Raw genomic sequence first — 16,002 nt, 5'->3', positions numbered from 1 at the left:
AAATAAGAATGACAACTTTGTTAAAATAATTTTGAAAATACCTCTTTGAAGATGGTTAATCTAAAAGGGTACTTGCCACTTCTTCTGAAAGAGCTAAACTTTTCTTTAAAAAGTACTTTTTAGCTTTTATAAGAATTTCTTACCATGTTTACATACTAGCTCGCCACAACACATGTTTGAGTCAACAGGACGTCTAATACATCCAGCAGGAATGTTACATGGCCGAGGAGAACAGTGTAACTCTCCCCAAGCACATGTACATATTGAGCACGCTTGATTTATAGACTCTCCTTCAGATAATTTTCTACCATCATTTGATGTGCAACCGTCTGGAATGTAAATAAAATTGTCGAAAGATGCAAATTGTAAAACTTATTTAATGGCTTAAAAAATTGCTAAGATAATACCTTTATTTTCCAATGGTAAAGTTGTTGTGAGATGTGGTACAACTGAATCTGATGAAGACGTAGTGTGTTGTATCATGTAGTAATCGTCTATTATACCTGGACCTTTCGGGATAAAACCACCTGAGAATAATTACATGCTATTTATAATTTATGGAACTTAATTTTAAATATATATATAATATAATAATATAATATAATTCAGTAATGATAGCTACATTATTACTAGGTACATAAATTGTGTAAACCTTCAGTCTCCATTGGAGGTGAGAATAAATTAAGGGTTGGTTTATCCACTTTGGTTTTGTCTTCCAAGTCAGTTGGCCTAATTTCCATAGATTTATCCCCAGAAGAACTATCGTAAGATGTACTAACTGCAAACTCTTGAATTGGACTTTCAACAATGTCCTCAACACTACCGGCATAAAACGTCTCCGGTACATCATGAGTCAGTTTCGGATATTGAGACATTTGATCTTTTTGAGACGTAAAAACTGGATATTCAGGCGATTCTTTTTGAGTTCCATAGTGTGTTGCTTTTGTATCAAGGCCAGGGTAATAAATTGGGAATTTATCTTCTCTATCTAAAATTGTGTAAGAATCGCTTTCCTTGCGAGATTCTACTTCATCCACTACTGCATCAGCAGCTACAAACGGAATAATTCTGAAAAAAAAAAATGTGTTTATTAATATTTTTAATTGATTAGTTTCATAAATTCCGCTATTATATTATTTTATGCATACTTTAAATTTGGTAAAGAGGGTGGCAAGGTGTGTTCTGGGTAATCATAGTCAGTTTCATCTTTTGTCTTCTTGGATATATTATGCATGTCAATTAGCATAGGCTTCACAGTTCTTAATGATGATGTTGACGATTTTGTAGTTGAAGTCGAAACTGTTGATTTATTTGCTATCAAAGAACTTGTTACATTTATAGTAAAACTTTCGGCATTATAACCGTCATCGTAGTTCCGCTCGGTGATTAATTCATTTGCTGGAAACGTTTGTGCCTCTATTTCTTGTGTATTCATTATTGGAATACGTGGCTGGGCTTGCTTCTGAATAAGCGTGTCATTAATATTCGTAATATTGTATATTAGAGAAGTCGATGATATTTCAGCAGAACAGTTGATAGTACCATTTATCATGACTCTTACGGAACCTTCTGGCTGTTCTGTTGGAAAGTTGTCCGTAGATTCTGTTGAAGACGTAGTTTCTGTTGTTGCCTCATTTTTAGAAGTTGTACTTAAATCTTTCAATAATATTTCATCTTTTTGAGTCATAAATGTTGCCATTGTGGATTCTACATTATCATGCAATGTAGTCGGAGTTGTAGATACTATAGTAGTAGTATTAGTTGTTTCTTTATTAATTATTGATGGTTGTGTGACATCTGCTGCTGTACCTGAGATTTTTACTGTTGTTTCACGTTTTATAGATTTTGATGCCTGGAATGAGCGATTTTCATCCCTCCCTGTTTTTATATATTGTTGAGGCTGTTTGTACAGATTTCGGGATACACCTGTAATTGACAGAAATAAACTAAAAATATGCTCTTTAGATAGATACGGAAGCCTAAGAATCTGACTCTCTATATCATTGCTTTCGATGATCAAACCAATGATTTAGTTTCAGTAGTCCGATGACATGATAAGATTTAATGTGCTTGTTGTCTCCAAGAAGCTACGATTAATTTAGATTTTTAACCGACTTCAATTTCAATATCAATAATTTTGATTATTCTTTTAATTATTAATTTTCATTCTTTTTTTATTTGAAAGCTGGTGCTTTCCGTGTGGTCCCATTACAATTTGGTCCAGATCTGACAATGGCCACCATGAGAACACCAGAAAACGAAAAATTTACGAATAACTCAATATCGCGCCAACTGATTTTGATAATTGTTTCGTTAGGTTCTGATTATGGGATCCATGACAAAGTAACGGAACTCTTCAATTCTAAGGAGCAAATTAACGATACTAGGCCAAATGTTTATTATACTATCCGGATATTAGGGTCACCTACCGTCACGTTGTTATGGTCAAGTAATTGTCGTAGTCAAATATATATGATGATCAATACAACTCCTTAACGACTTACAGTAAGGGTTGCGATCTGTGGCAGAATTTCAACTGTCTGTAATAAAATTGCAATGCGCTTACGTTCATTGATGCAATGCGAAATTTATTATTTGTAAAGCATCAGTTTTAAAACAAAAAAAATCATCTAAATCTAATCAATATAATATCAATATAATAATCTAATCATCTAAACATAAGAAAACCGTCGAATTGAGCACCGCGTCCTTTTTTGAAATCGGTTAAATATATAAATAAAATAAAATTTTGGCTACAAAATCTTTATGATATATTTTATTGGTATGATATTTTGGATTATCGGATATTATTTAGCAAATAATGCCTTCAAACGAAAAATACTCAGAAATGCTAAAAAATTCCTCATGCATAAATCAGTTGACATTTAATAGCACTCAAGAACGGACGAGTAAAAAAATAAGGACTCCGTGTCACCTTACATAACAGTGAGGACCAAAACAAGCCGGTAAACGTGTAAATACATAGTCCCACGCATACACTTACACTAATACAAGCCGATCGGCCGCCATTATGAGATTTGCCATCGTCTGTGACAGATCAGTTTGCGTCGCAATCAAATATTTTAAAAATGCCGTCGTGCGTTGTGAAAAAGTGTAAAAACAATAATATAAAAGTATTTGTGGATATATGATTATTTAAGGAAGAAAAAATTGTGTAACTTGTATACCCCGTAACCGCACACATGCTAGCATAAAGGTGCTTCACTTGCTAATATCACGGCGCGGAGTCCTTCTTTTTTTACTAGTCCGTGGCACTCAAGGTACTCTTCAAATGTGGTTGTGATATCACTTTTAATCGTACGTACTTGTCATGGTGTGATTACACTTGTATTGGTGCGGACAGCACTGTCCTGGCTGCAGAAGTGGGGCGCAGCCCTGCACAGTGGGAGCACAGGATGCATGCTGGCAACGAATAGTTCCTCGCAAGCAGAAGCATTGGACACAGCCATCATCTTCCGCATCAGTCGCTCTTTGTCCTTCACTTATCCAATTTCCTTTTGCCGTTTTACAATCTAAAATGTAATTTACTGCAATTTAGTAAAATTTCTGAGGACTATACATAATTAGGACATAAAAATCAAATTCAAATTTATTAATTTATAGAAGGATTTTAAAAGACTTATTGAAAAATATCTACACCCATATGAAAAGATATGGCTAAGGTCTGAGAAGAACAGGCGCAAGGAATTAAGAATGGCTTTGACAGGACACTCCCATTCCGAAAAAAGATCTGATGAAGGACTCTATGAGTATTGATGAAACTCTTCGAATTTTATTGGTATACATAATTAGTACACTTATTTATTTCTATATTATTATTAGGTATCTTAGTTCATTTGTGATACAAAAAAATATATGTAAATTTGTCGATGATTTAAGAGTTAAATACTTGTATCTGCTTACCATGCGGATTCCTTTCTTTAACTGCAACGTTAGTTGCATGGTCACAGTAATACCGCTGAGGACAGCATGCCCCATGCGAAGGTCTGGCATGGCAGCCAGGTGGTGGAGGCAGACACTTGGGCCGCACACATCTCCTAGTACCTCCTAGACAGAAGCACTGCTCACATGCCACTTTGGAGCTCATAGCTGACCCAGCTGCGTATACCGTGAATACTTCCACGCAACCTGGCAACCGGAACAAAAATTAACATATATTTACAACATACGTTATATGAACAAGAATTGAAACCTATATAAAAAAAAGTATCTGTTGAAATATTATTTGTCAGCATAGCCATTATGCATGCCACACTGCTAAGTAATGAATACTATAGTCCGATAACGTCCTGCGTGACCGCCCACGGGGAGAAAGATGGTAGCGGGTTACCTCAGCCTTATGCGTTGCACTTCCCCGCAACATCACCCGCTACCGTCTGTCACCCCTTGGGACGGTCGCGCACACAGATTTCGGACTAAAGTCATAAGCCTTACAATATATGGCTTGGCATCTTGCACAAAATACAATGAAATTTTGTCATAATCATACCTACACTGATTTTTTGTAGCCGATGTCATGAAACTATTAAAAAAGTTTTCATCTTATTATAGTTGACTCGCTTTTTAAATGATCATTATCAATCCTACTAATATTATAAATGTGAAAGTTTGTATGTCTGGATGTATGTTTGAACATCTTTAACGCAAAATCTACTAAATAGATTTTGATGAAACTTTACAATAATATAGCTTACACACCAGAATAACAAATAGGCTATAATTTATAAAACTATAGTGTGAATTATACAAAATATAAAAGAAGTGTGATTGTTGCTAATTAATACAACTAGCGCCATCTCTTATCAACTAGCAAGTAAAAGATCAATACAATTTATATGGCAAAACAACGTACCAGAATAACAAATAGGCTATAATTTATAAAACTATAGTGTGAATTATACAAAATATAAAAGAAGTGTGATTGTTGCTAATTAATACAACTAGCGCCATCTATTATCAACTAGCAAGCAAAAGATCAATACAATTTATATAGCAAAACAACGTTTGCCAGGTCAGCTAGTTATTAATATAGGACAGAATTATGTTATGGTTTGCGGTATTGTATTATCTAAGTTACGAAATGGGAGTCGCTAAAATATATTCTTGTATTTAACGTTATCTATAATTGCATAATCATTGCAATAAAACTCTTCCTTTCAAAAGTTTCCGTTGTTGTTATTTTAAGTTGTAATTGAATGACTTACTATTTCCTATGGATTCTGGCGTAGCTATATCCGTGTCTTCTGGTTTCCCTTTATCTTCTAAAAGTTTGATGTCATCTGAAATATATACAAATTCATCGTTAATGTTATAAACCTTAAACTAAGTACTTTTTTATTCATATCACACGTATATTGGATAACTACATCTATCTATTATATTAAATGATAAATTTTATTACGCTTTTCTTTGTTAGGTTCTACTGATTGAGGAGAGTGAATGGATGAGCCGTTTGAAAATATTTATCATTACCAAAGGATTTTAAATAGTATAAGTGTTATCTCTAATATATAAAATTCTCATGTCGCGGTGTTTGTAGTTAAACTCCTTCGAAAGACATGACCGATTCTCATGAAATTTTGAGTGCATTTTGGGTAGGTCTAAGAATCGGACAACATCTATTTTTCATCCCCCTAAATGTTAAACACGATTTTTTTTTATGTTTTTGAGATTATTTTTTAAATTTGTCAGTTTGATTTTAAGTTTGATTATGAGTCAGCATTAAAAATACATACAACTTCAAATTTTCACCCATGTACGATCAACAGTTATTTTTGTATCGCGATTTTAATATCGGCAATACAACGTTTGCTGGGTCAGCTAGTAATCTATATAATGTTTGTATGTATATACCTATAATCTATATAATGCTTGTAATCCTGTAAATTAATTATAGTTACAATAATTGATGAAGTAAATTGCTACGAGAATGTCTTAAAAATTTCTTCTTAAATATTTAATGTAGGTTTTGATTATAAAATGCTTAAAAATATATTAGCATTACATCCCGTACAGCATGGAATAGTTCCATGCATGCTTGATTGTATCTCTATTTCTACAAGCTAAATAAAAAGTAAATTAAATAAAGTATTCACGTAGTATGAGCTTCGTTTGTAGTATTGAGGTGAATTCTATTTTTCAAGGTCAAAATTTATTTAGAGTTTTACGAACTATGTAGTGCAAATGCCTAAACTGAAAAACCACAAATTTCCTTTGGGATATTTAGTTGAAACCTAAAATTAGGTTTATACTCGTATAACTCTAAATGGCGTTTTTTTTTTCCGAAAATGCAGAAAAGAAAACTACGTCAGGTATTTATATATTTATTAATAATTATTTTAACCAATAAATACTAAACCGCTTGTCGCCGAAACAGCTCAGCAAGTGGCTTCTGCGGGCGCGAGGGACATGTTGGCATATGAGAGGGAATATATCAATCACCATTTCGAAAACATTTGCCTTAGATTTGCCTCAACTCCAAGGGCCTTTTTCAAACATCGATACACGATATTTTTTATATCTTTGATAGCCTAGGGGGGACCTAGACAAATATAAATATTAATATTATGTTATTTTATTATGATTGCACCTTTTTGACTATTTAGATGAAATTGTGAATATTAAAAACAATATACATTTGCACAGAAATTTATTCATTTTTACGGTGTTATGTGATGCGGACTATATAGGATCATTAAAAATCCTGTACTATATCTTGAGGCGTATATTGGTATCAAGTAGTGGGAACAAATTAATATTGATTTTGAAGAAAATAAAAAAAAAGTCTATTAACGGACTCCTTTATAAAAGTTTGGACACCTCTGCCTGCGGCCATTTTAATTTTTCCCCGCCCACACACCCATTTCATTATAGCTATACGCCATTGGAACGAGGTCAGGGCGATGACCTTATTTTACTGGTAGAATAAATAAGACAGGGGTTCTCAAGACTTTTGAAATCATTTAATATGAAATGTTTATTTTATCGTAGCATTTAATCTAAAGGATTTTAATTTTATTTTTAGTGGTGTCTTCGCATTCAACTTCTTATCCGTGTGAATTATCGTACAGGATTTTTAACATACTGTATAAGCAACCCATCGGAGCCATTTCTATTACTAAGCAGTGGTAGACAAGCACTCGATTTAGTCTTTCAGTTTGAATGGGGCTGTAGTTAAAGAAATTACAGCGATACTGAAACTAAATGTCTTATATTATCTTATGTCTCATGGTGACGAGTGTAATCGCGGCTATTGCCGCCCAGTATTCTGGGCGACACTATACTGTATTGGGTAGAGATTATATATCGCTTCCAATCAGTTCTTGCTCCTCTCGTAACTTCAAATCAAATCAAAATCACCTTATTTATCTAGGTCTAGGAGATGATACATATTATGAATGTCAAAAGATTCTTTCGTTTCACCAGTTTTTTTTTTCCGAAGTGATGGTAAACTTTGAAAACGGTTGAGCTTTAATAAGAAGCAGTAGCAAGAAACTCTTCACCCCTTTTTTTAAATCTACATTCATAGATTCGTCGTTTCATAAATCATTTGTTCATCATTTTAATTGTAAGTAATACAAAAAAATACATTGCCTGTCGCAGACGACAGATTATCCGTGACGCACTGTCAACAAATAGAAGTATATGCAATAACGCATACGACGCGCAAAAAGTCTGACTCACAAAATAATACAATAATGTATCTTCGTAGATCTGACAGACTGCGCCGCATGGGGCTGTAGAAAAAATGCGCCAACAAAATAATTATATCGTTCGCGTCAGCACGCGCTAACGCAGATGACGCGACGCTCACTTTAGTCTGTAGGTCTGTAGTCTCCACTTGCTAGTGATTGACGTGTATCATGGCGGTAGACATCGATGTATCGATGTTGGTTCAAGAAATAGAAAACAGACCAGCCTGTATGATACATCTTTGGCAGAGTGTCATGACAGAAATTTAAAAAGAAAATTGTGGGATGAAGTGTGCAAATTTAATTCGATATTGTTTTAGAACTGAATGTTTAATAATAAACAGTCCCTTTAATAATCTTTCTGAAAGCTTAGGACGAACCCAAAATTCTCTATTTCTTCTTCTTTTTTTCTCTCTGTATTTCTATTGCGTGTAAGTCCCTATAGTTCTGCTGACAAAATGATCGAAAGTGTACGTCGTGTGCGTTGAGTCTGTGAAATATCTCCGGCAGACTCAGTAGCACAAAAAGTGTGTCGTCTGCGACAGGCCTTATTGTAAATAAAATTACCAGGACACTGAATGGTCGGGCAGCACTGCTCCTTCCGGTGCAAGATGTGGCAGCGGGACGGGGGGTCGGGCAGAGGGGCGCACGCCCGCCGGCGACACGAGAGCGCACTCCGGGCGCATGCGCACTGCAGGCACGCATCACTCGTCACCACTCGTCCGCCGTCCGCAAACCAGCGGCCTTCCAATAGACACCCCGATGGAAGTGATAGTTTGCCTAAAACAACCGATTTTATTTTATACGATTCTGATTTTATTCTACTATGACGCTAATTTGGGAAACTTATACAGTTAGAAATGCGAACATTCTTGTATTTAAAGGTATAACGTAGATGTAAAGAAATGACTATTTTTTTGATGATAATAAGGGTCGAGATGAGCAGGATGTTCAGCTGATGGTAATTGATACGCCCTGCCCAATAAAATGCAGTGTCGCTCAGAATTCTTGAAATACCCAAAAATTCTGAGCGGCACTACAACTGCGGCGCCATGTGCAATCAAGAATCCTACCTAGGCAGAGCGTTTCACTTTTTTTTAATATATTTATTTATAACGTAACAAATTTACACAACATACATTACATACACGTTACATACAACACCAAACCGAAAATCACGAAGAATTGTCCGGATTGCTAACTTACCATCAGGCAGTTGCAGTAGGTAAAATTGCTTTTCTACTGCTTTCTATCAGGTGATCATATTTCGACAGTCAAGAAGTTCTTTATTCATTGTTATTTTCTCAAGGATACTTCAACAACATAAAATAATAAGGGTTTCGAAATCATTGTCAAAAATCTGATTCGACTTACCAGTGTCTCTCACACCACGAACGGACTGTGGTTTATATCCATTCTGACCTCCTGTAAGTAAACAAACCATTCGTTATTTTTAATTATTAATGGCGCTATATATACAGGACTATGCGGAATCGAACCCGCATCTGTACGGAGGCTACGCTTTTATTGCTCTTAACCCAACCGGTGTTAATGCTAAGAAAGCCATGCGGCACCTACATTGGTGTATTTTAAATGTATTAAGGTTACTATAAATAAGCTAAAATATATAAAACTATATTAATGATAATTCTTATCGGCCTTACAAATAAACTTGGTATAAAGTTATAACTGATGATAAACAAAGAAAATGTTTACACTATCGTTGACAACACTGTCAATACAATGATAGTTCTGAAGTTTTCCTAATGACAAGCTGCCTTGCAAATAAACGCGGGAAACGTTATACGTCCGAACAAACCATTCGTAAGCAAAATGTCTATTTGTAAACATTTTATATATTCTTGGTTTATGCTTAGTTATAACTTTATGCCATGGAACAGCTGATGGTGACAGGCAAGGTAGATGGCAGGCGTCCCAGAGGTCGCAGTCGCAGTAGCATCCGCTCTAAACATCAACTACCATGATGCTCTTCATAAGGCTAAGGATCGCAGCAGATGGAGGGGAATCGTACGGGAGAAACTGATGCAGCGGGGGAGTCACGACCCTCAGTAATGAGGAAAACGACGCGAGGAGGATAACTTTATGCCCATTTTATTTGTAAGGCCGTAGACTTTGCTGTTATGCTCAAGATACGTTACCCAATGTATATTATAATGTTGGATATTAATCTAAATGCATCCACAATTCCTTAATGTTGCTGATTTCAGAAATGACAAAGTCAGCCTACTAAAAACTGTTTACAATCAACAAAATGGTTGTATTTGTTGAGTGCTAGGCGGCAAAGGTCACGTACTACCAAGTCACCACACTTACACAAAAATACTCGTACATCTCGATATTTAAACACACATATCTATTCACATTTTTTTTTGTACAGACAATGGGAAAGGGCTACCCTCCGGGATAACGACGGGAGAGAGGTGGTGAATGCTCATGCATTGTGAATATCTATTTTATTTTTAAAAATCATTTATAGTAAGTCACAGATTGGATTACATTGGTCTCCGCTGCGCTCCAACTAGATACCGCAGGCGTAGTCGCAAAGAGCGGCAACTAATACTACGCCCAAGTGGCCGTACTCGAGTCAGTCTCGAACAATGTGTGAGGTTCACGTGCCACATGTTCTGTTAAACTTTGCTCATAATTAAAATTAAAATGCCGGGTTGCGTAGTAAAATTTGTAAAAATAATACTTCAAGAAATAAGAATGACAATATAATCATAATTTCAATGTAAAATAACACGAAGCGTATGTTACAAAATTTGAAAGATGCCATTGAGTGACAAGATGCCACGCACACAAGAATCTGATAGTTGTCGTAATAAAAAAGCTATTGTTCTTAGGTATCTAGTTGGACCGCAGCGGAGACCAATCCTTAATCTAAGATCTCAATATTTAAACACTTATATCTATATACACATAAGGATAAACGCAAGTGAATGACTATATTATTTTAAAAAAATATTAATTTACAACCTTAAATCATTATTAAATTAACAATTTCATCACTGGATAAGGGTTTCCTATTAGTGATACGAATAAAATTAGTAATCGGGTCTGAAATTTTCAGCATAGTGAAATAAATTATCCGACGTATCGCTAGTGTATGTCATAGCTATCAAATTCATATTTTTATTCAAAATAGGATACAGAATCACTTATTTAACGTCAAAAACTACCACCCATTCAAAATAGACAGCCAGACCTGAGCAAAACGGAATCTCAGTGGGTTTTTGTTATAAAAATTGGATGTAATATCGCACATTAAACATTTATAATTAAAGAGCCTGAGGGTGTCCGCTTCAATCCCAGTCTGTCGTTTATGCTATAGTAACCTTTTCCACACAAACGCTTTTTAACAGTTCTTTTAAATTTCATAACACATTTGTTTTGTACATTTTCCGGGATCATATTGTAGAAGCATATACATCGCATGCAGCTAGAGTAATAAATCTGGCCTGTTTTAGCATACCATAATCTCTATATTAACCACTATTTCAATGTTTATTGATAATTTTGATCAATGTGATGCAAGTTCATTGTTATATTTGGCGTGAGAGATTTTACGTTTTAATTAAAAATTAATTAAATGTAATGGTGGTACCGGAAATGTAGCCGGCTCTGTTCTCGTAGCGCTCAGGACGTGAGAAAGCATTGTTTGATAAGTATATGATTATATCTGATATAAAATCTACTGGTATGTCGGTGTCCGTTCGGAGAATTGGCGGACACCGTCATAATGAGAATTGCTTTATGAGGTTTCCGTTAACTGAGTGAGTATATTAAAGATATACTATGGACTCGTGGTCTTAAAATGTTTAGACTAAATACTTTTTGACCAAATATTTTTTTATGACATTAAGGGATGCGACGAGCAGGACGTTCAGATGATGGTTATTGTTACTCCCTGCCCATTAACAATATAGCGCCCCTCAGGATTCTTGAAAGCCCTAAAATTCTGATCGGTACTACAATTGCGCTCGTCACCTTGAGACATAAGATGTTAAGTGTCATTTGCCCAGTAATTTCACTACCTACGGCGCCCTTCAGACTGTAATATACTGGTGTGTGTTTATTAGCCAATATTTTGGCTACAGCTGACAATACTATTGTGCTCAACACGTGCTATAATGTTTTTTTAGAAAGGCAAAGACGCAAAAGGCTCACGTGATGGGAATTGATGACTGGTGAACCAACTGGTCATGGACATTACCAACACCAGCGGTCAAGAGATTCTTTGCCAGCCTTTAAGTTAGGAGTATGCTAGAAGCTGAAGTGGCAGTGGGCAGGGCACATAGTTCGACGGACAGATGGCTGTTGGGGCAGTAAAGTCCTCGAATTGCGACCACGTATAGGAAGACACAGTGGTGTTGGCCCCCCACAAGATGAACCGACAAAATCGTCGATGATGACCATGATACGCCGGCGATGTTAACCATATGGTCAAGATCGCCGGAATACGTTGCCCGACTGCAGTGGTGGAACGATCAACGTGGAAAACTTTGGGGGAGGCTTTTGTCTAGCAGAGGACGTCTTCCGGTTGATGATAATGAATGATGCTCGAAGCTTAAACGATTTCTAACGATAAAACTAAGCAGCTAACATATATTTCCTAGAATAGTAAACATGGCAAATCCTGTACATCTATTACTGATGGTTACGTGAAGGACAGAGTGATTTCTCCAATTGCCTAACGGTTGCCGAGATGCAACACCGTGTTGGATCGGTTTTCGCTTCATTAACACCGACGATGGTGCGAAATGCCTCATAAGTCATATCCCAAGTTTTTCAAGGAGCTTTCTTCCTTGTACGACGATACGACATGGGTACCTTAAAAAAAAGCGAGATTGTGTATTGAGCAAGGCGGAGCACACTTTGAGCGGTTTCTCTAAATTTGACGTTTTTTTAAAATGTAAGTGTTAAACTAACGACTAAACTACGAGTAAACAAACACCAAGGGTCAAAAGATTCTTTGCCATCCTTTAAGTTTGGAGTATGCTTGAAGCTTGAATTTGATTGAGTTCTAACGATAGAACTTAGTCGCTCCCATACATTTACCAAGTGTTCTAAATCGATGTCAACATGGCTAATCTTGTAAATCTATTACACTGAGGGTGATATTAAGCAAACGAGAAAGTAAACATGAACCGATATTGTATTCATAAAAGACATTAACATAACTTTCATTGTTTTAATTCATACAGACACTCTCACACTAATTCGCTATTAAATTTCATCTATTATATGTTAAATTTTAATTAAAGTAAATAACTCGGTCAAATTGCATCTCCATGTTATAAATTTACACTTGAAACCTCAATACATAATGATATATATTTCATTGTTCACTGTCTTGAATCAGAAATTCTTTGAATATTAAAATCAGCGGAATACTTTTTAATTACGCAATGAAACTTACTTTTTTATGATATTTTCCACTCAATAAAAAAAATTAAGTACTTAAAAACTAGGGGCAGGTGTCTCCCATTAAGCTTATCGCTTGTGTTGGGAGGCACCGCTCTTTAACCTTTTATTTAGGACAAACAAAATTACAAAATTTATATAGTTTAAACCTATTTCATGTTATATGTATTAATGTTTAAGTAAGTATATTGTAATAAATATATCATTGTCTTGTACCCATAGTACAGGCTATGCCTAGTTTGGGGCAAGATAATGTGTGTCAATATTATATTACATTATATATTATATTTTATTATACTGTGAACGGCTGGATCACTTGGCGTTGCGAAGAGACCGCGTCGCTTCATTGTGTGTCTTCTACCGCATTTATCACGGGGAGTGTTCCGAAGAGCTGCTTAACCTGATTCCTGCCGCCAAATTCCACCTTCGCACGACACGCCACAAGTTAGGATATCATCCCCACCATCTGGATGTGTGGTGGTCCTCCACAGTGCGGTTTTCAAGGAGCTTTCTTCCTCGTACTACAAAGCTGTGGAATGAGCTTCCTTTTGCGGTGTTTCCGGGACGATACGACATGGGTACCTTCAAAAAAAGCGCGTACACCTTCCTTAAGGGCCGGCAACGCTCTTGTGATTCCTCTGGTGTTGCAAGAGAATGTGGGTGGCGGTGATCACTTAACACTAGGTGACCCGTACGCTCGTTTGTCCTCCTAATCCATAAAAAAAAAATTACAAAAGTTAACTTACAAAAAGGAAGACATGATTCAGAGAAGGGGGGAAGAAGGGAAATTTGTATTAAATTGTATGTGTGTATGTGAGTGTGGTAGTGTGTGTATATATTTAGCATATGTTTTCATAAACTAGTTACTCAGAAACTGTTCTACCCAGTCATAGGATTTGGGTTCTAGCCAGTTAGATGCAAGTTTTTTACATTCATATATGTTTTTTGAATAGATCTGTAATTATTCATTTGAATTATTCATCTGAAAACTGAAAACAACATTTTATGAACAATGTGGGACTCGAGCCTGCGACCTCTCGCGTTCCGTGCGAGCGCTCTTTCTAACTAAGCCACCCGTTCGGGTGACGTACCGTTATTTTGCGTTAAGTCACTTATGCTATGATAATCTTGACCACATAAACGTGTTCTAACAATTATTTTGAATTTCATAACACATCTGTTTGGAACATTTACGGATCATGTTGTAAAAGTTGTAAACGACACTGCTCAGCTAAAAAGACTTACGTACATGACATAACCGAACAATAAGCTTGGAGTTCACGTTTCTTCCTGGGTTTTAAATTATGAATATCACAGCTTTAGATTCCTGCCCCCGAATTCCACCTTCGCACGACACGGTACGACAAGTTAGGATATCATCCCCACCACCTGGATGTGTCCACCACACAGGGGTAGCTGCACTGAAAACTGCACTGCAGAGGGCTACAGTACAGTTTTCAAAGAGCTTTCTTCCACGTACTACAAAGCTGTGGAATGGTGTACGTGCGCCTACACCGTCCTTAAAGGTCGGCAAAGCTCCTGTGATTTCTCTGGTGTTGCAAGAGAATGTGGGCGGCAGTGGTCACTTAACACCAGGTGACCTATACGCTCGTTCGTCATCCTTTTCCATAAAAAAAAACTTCTAAAAATTACCTAATGTGCCCTATGTACATATATACATAACATTATCAAGAATTATTATATTGAGAGGCGTCAGTTAAAATTTTAATTAATTATTTGTTAAAAAAAAATCTCTGAATGATTCTACTTAAATATTAAGTTAGCTTTATTGCTTTCATAGCAATATTATACAAATTTTATTGGTTTATAGGTTTTTGTTATGAGTAAAATTGATAGGATGAACAAGATGTGACCTGGTAGGTGAAACGTTATGTCCAATACAATGCAGTGCCGCAGGATTGAACCTAAAACTCTGAGTTATAGCGCAACTACGCTCGTTACTTCGATATATTTCATGATTTGACGAACCATATAGCCCAGTGGTTAGGCCTACTAAGAGTGAGGTCTCAGGTTCGTATCCCGGTAGGTGCAAACATTTAATATAATGAATATGGATGTTTGTCTCGGAGTCTCGTATGTTTAATTATGTACTATTGTACATATGTTTAAAAATATAGTATGTATTAAATACGTCGTTATCTTGTACCCATAGTACTACAGCCTATGCCTAGTTTGGGGAAGAAAATTTATGTAAAACTATATGAATACTCAATCTAATATATAAAATTCTCTTGTCGCGGTGTTTGTAGTTAAACTCCTTCGAAACGGCTTGACCGATTCTCATGAAATATTGAGTTCATATTGGGTAGGTCTGAGAATCGGACAACATCTATTTTTCATCCCCCTAAATGTTAAGGCTGGTCCACGCCAAATATTTATTTTTTATGTTTTTGATATTTTTTTTAAATTTGTTTGATTATGAGTCAGCACACAACTTCAAATTTTCACCCATCTACGATCAACAGTTACTTTTGTATCGCGATTTTAATATCGGCAATACAACGTTTGCTGGGTCAGCTAGTATTATATATATAAGATGTTAAATCACATCAGCTTATAGGAATAAAAGGCATTTATTTCCTCAAAATTTATTCCTATGGTTTTTTTTTGATGTAAATTTCTAATATACTAGATATTACTACTGCTTCGGAAACAAATGGCGCTCTGAGAGAGAAGAAGCGGCGCAAGAAACTCTATCAGCATTCTATTTTTGCGCTCTTTTTATTTAAAATGTACAATATTGAACTGTCATTGCTACTGCTAATAATCACAATCTAGTCCCAGACTGTCCGATCACTTAGATATTCAACTGTGGAGTAGTTGG

The 16,002-nt window shown here is 35.9% G+C and overlaps 1 protein-coding gene across 1 annotated transcript in view; it reads right to left on the bottom strand.

Moving 5' to 3' along the window:
* LOC126964427 (uncharacterized) overlaps window positions 1–16,002 on the bottom strand; it is a 28,217-nt gene that overhangs the window by 2,415 nt on the left and 9,800 nt on the right. The window contains exons 2-10 of the mRNA XM_050807531.1: window positions 9,087–9,137; window positions 8,280–8,492; window positions 5,226–5,300; window positions 3,925–4,149; window positions 3,327–3,533; window positions 1,149–1,926; window positions 653–1,068; window positions 408–527; window positions 144–329 (exon numbers count right to left, since the gene is read on the bottom strand). Coding sequence (XP_050663488.1) covers window positions 144–329; window positions 408–527; window positions 653–1,068; window positions 1,149–1,926; window positions 3,327–3,533; window positions 3,925–4,149; window positions 5,226–5,300; window positions 8,280–8,492; window positions 9,087–9,137 — 2,271 coding nt within the window. The remainder of the gene's footprint in view (window positions 1–143; window positions 330–407; window positions 528–652; window positions 1,069–1,148; window positions 1,927–3,326; window positions 3,534–3,924; window positions 4,150–5,225; window positions 5,301–8,279; window positions 8,493–9,086; window positions 9,138–16,002) is intronic.

The sequence above is a fragment of the Leptidea sinapis genome, chromosome 1 (genome assembly GCF_905404315.1).
Source record: "Leptidea sinapis chromosome 1, ilLepSina1.1, whole genome shotgun sequence".
In the NCBI taxonomy this organism is placed as follows: domain Eukaryota; kingdom Metazoa; phylum Arthropoda; class Insecta; order Lepidoptera; family Pieridae; genus Leptidea; species Leptidea sinapis.
The sequence above is the reverse complement of the archived record's forward strand: the minus strand, read 5'-3'. Positions and strand labels throughout refer to the sequence as shown.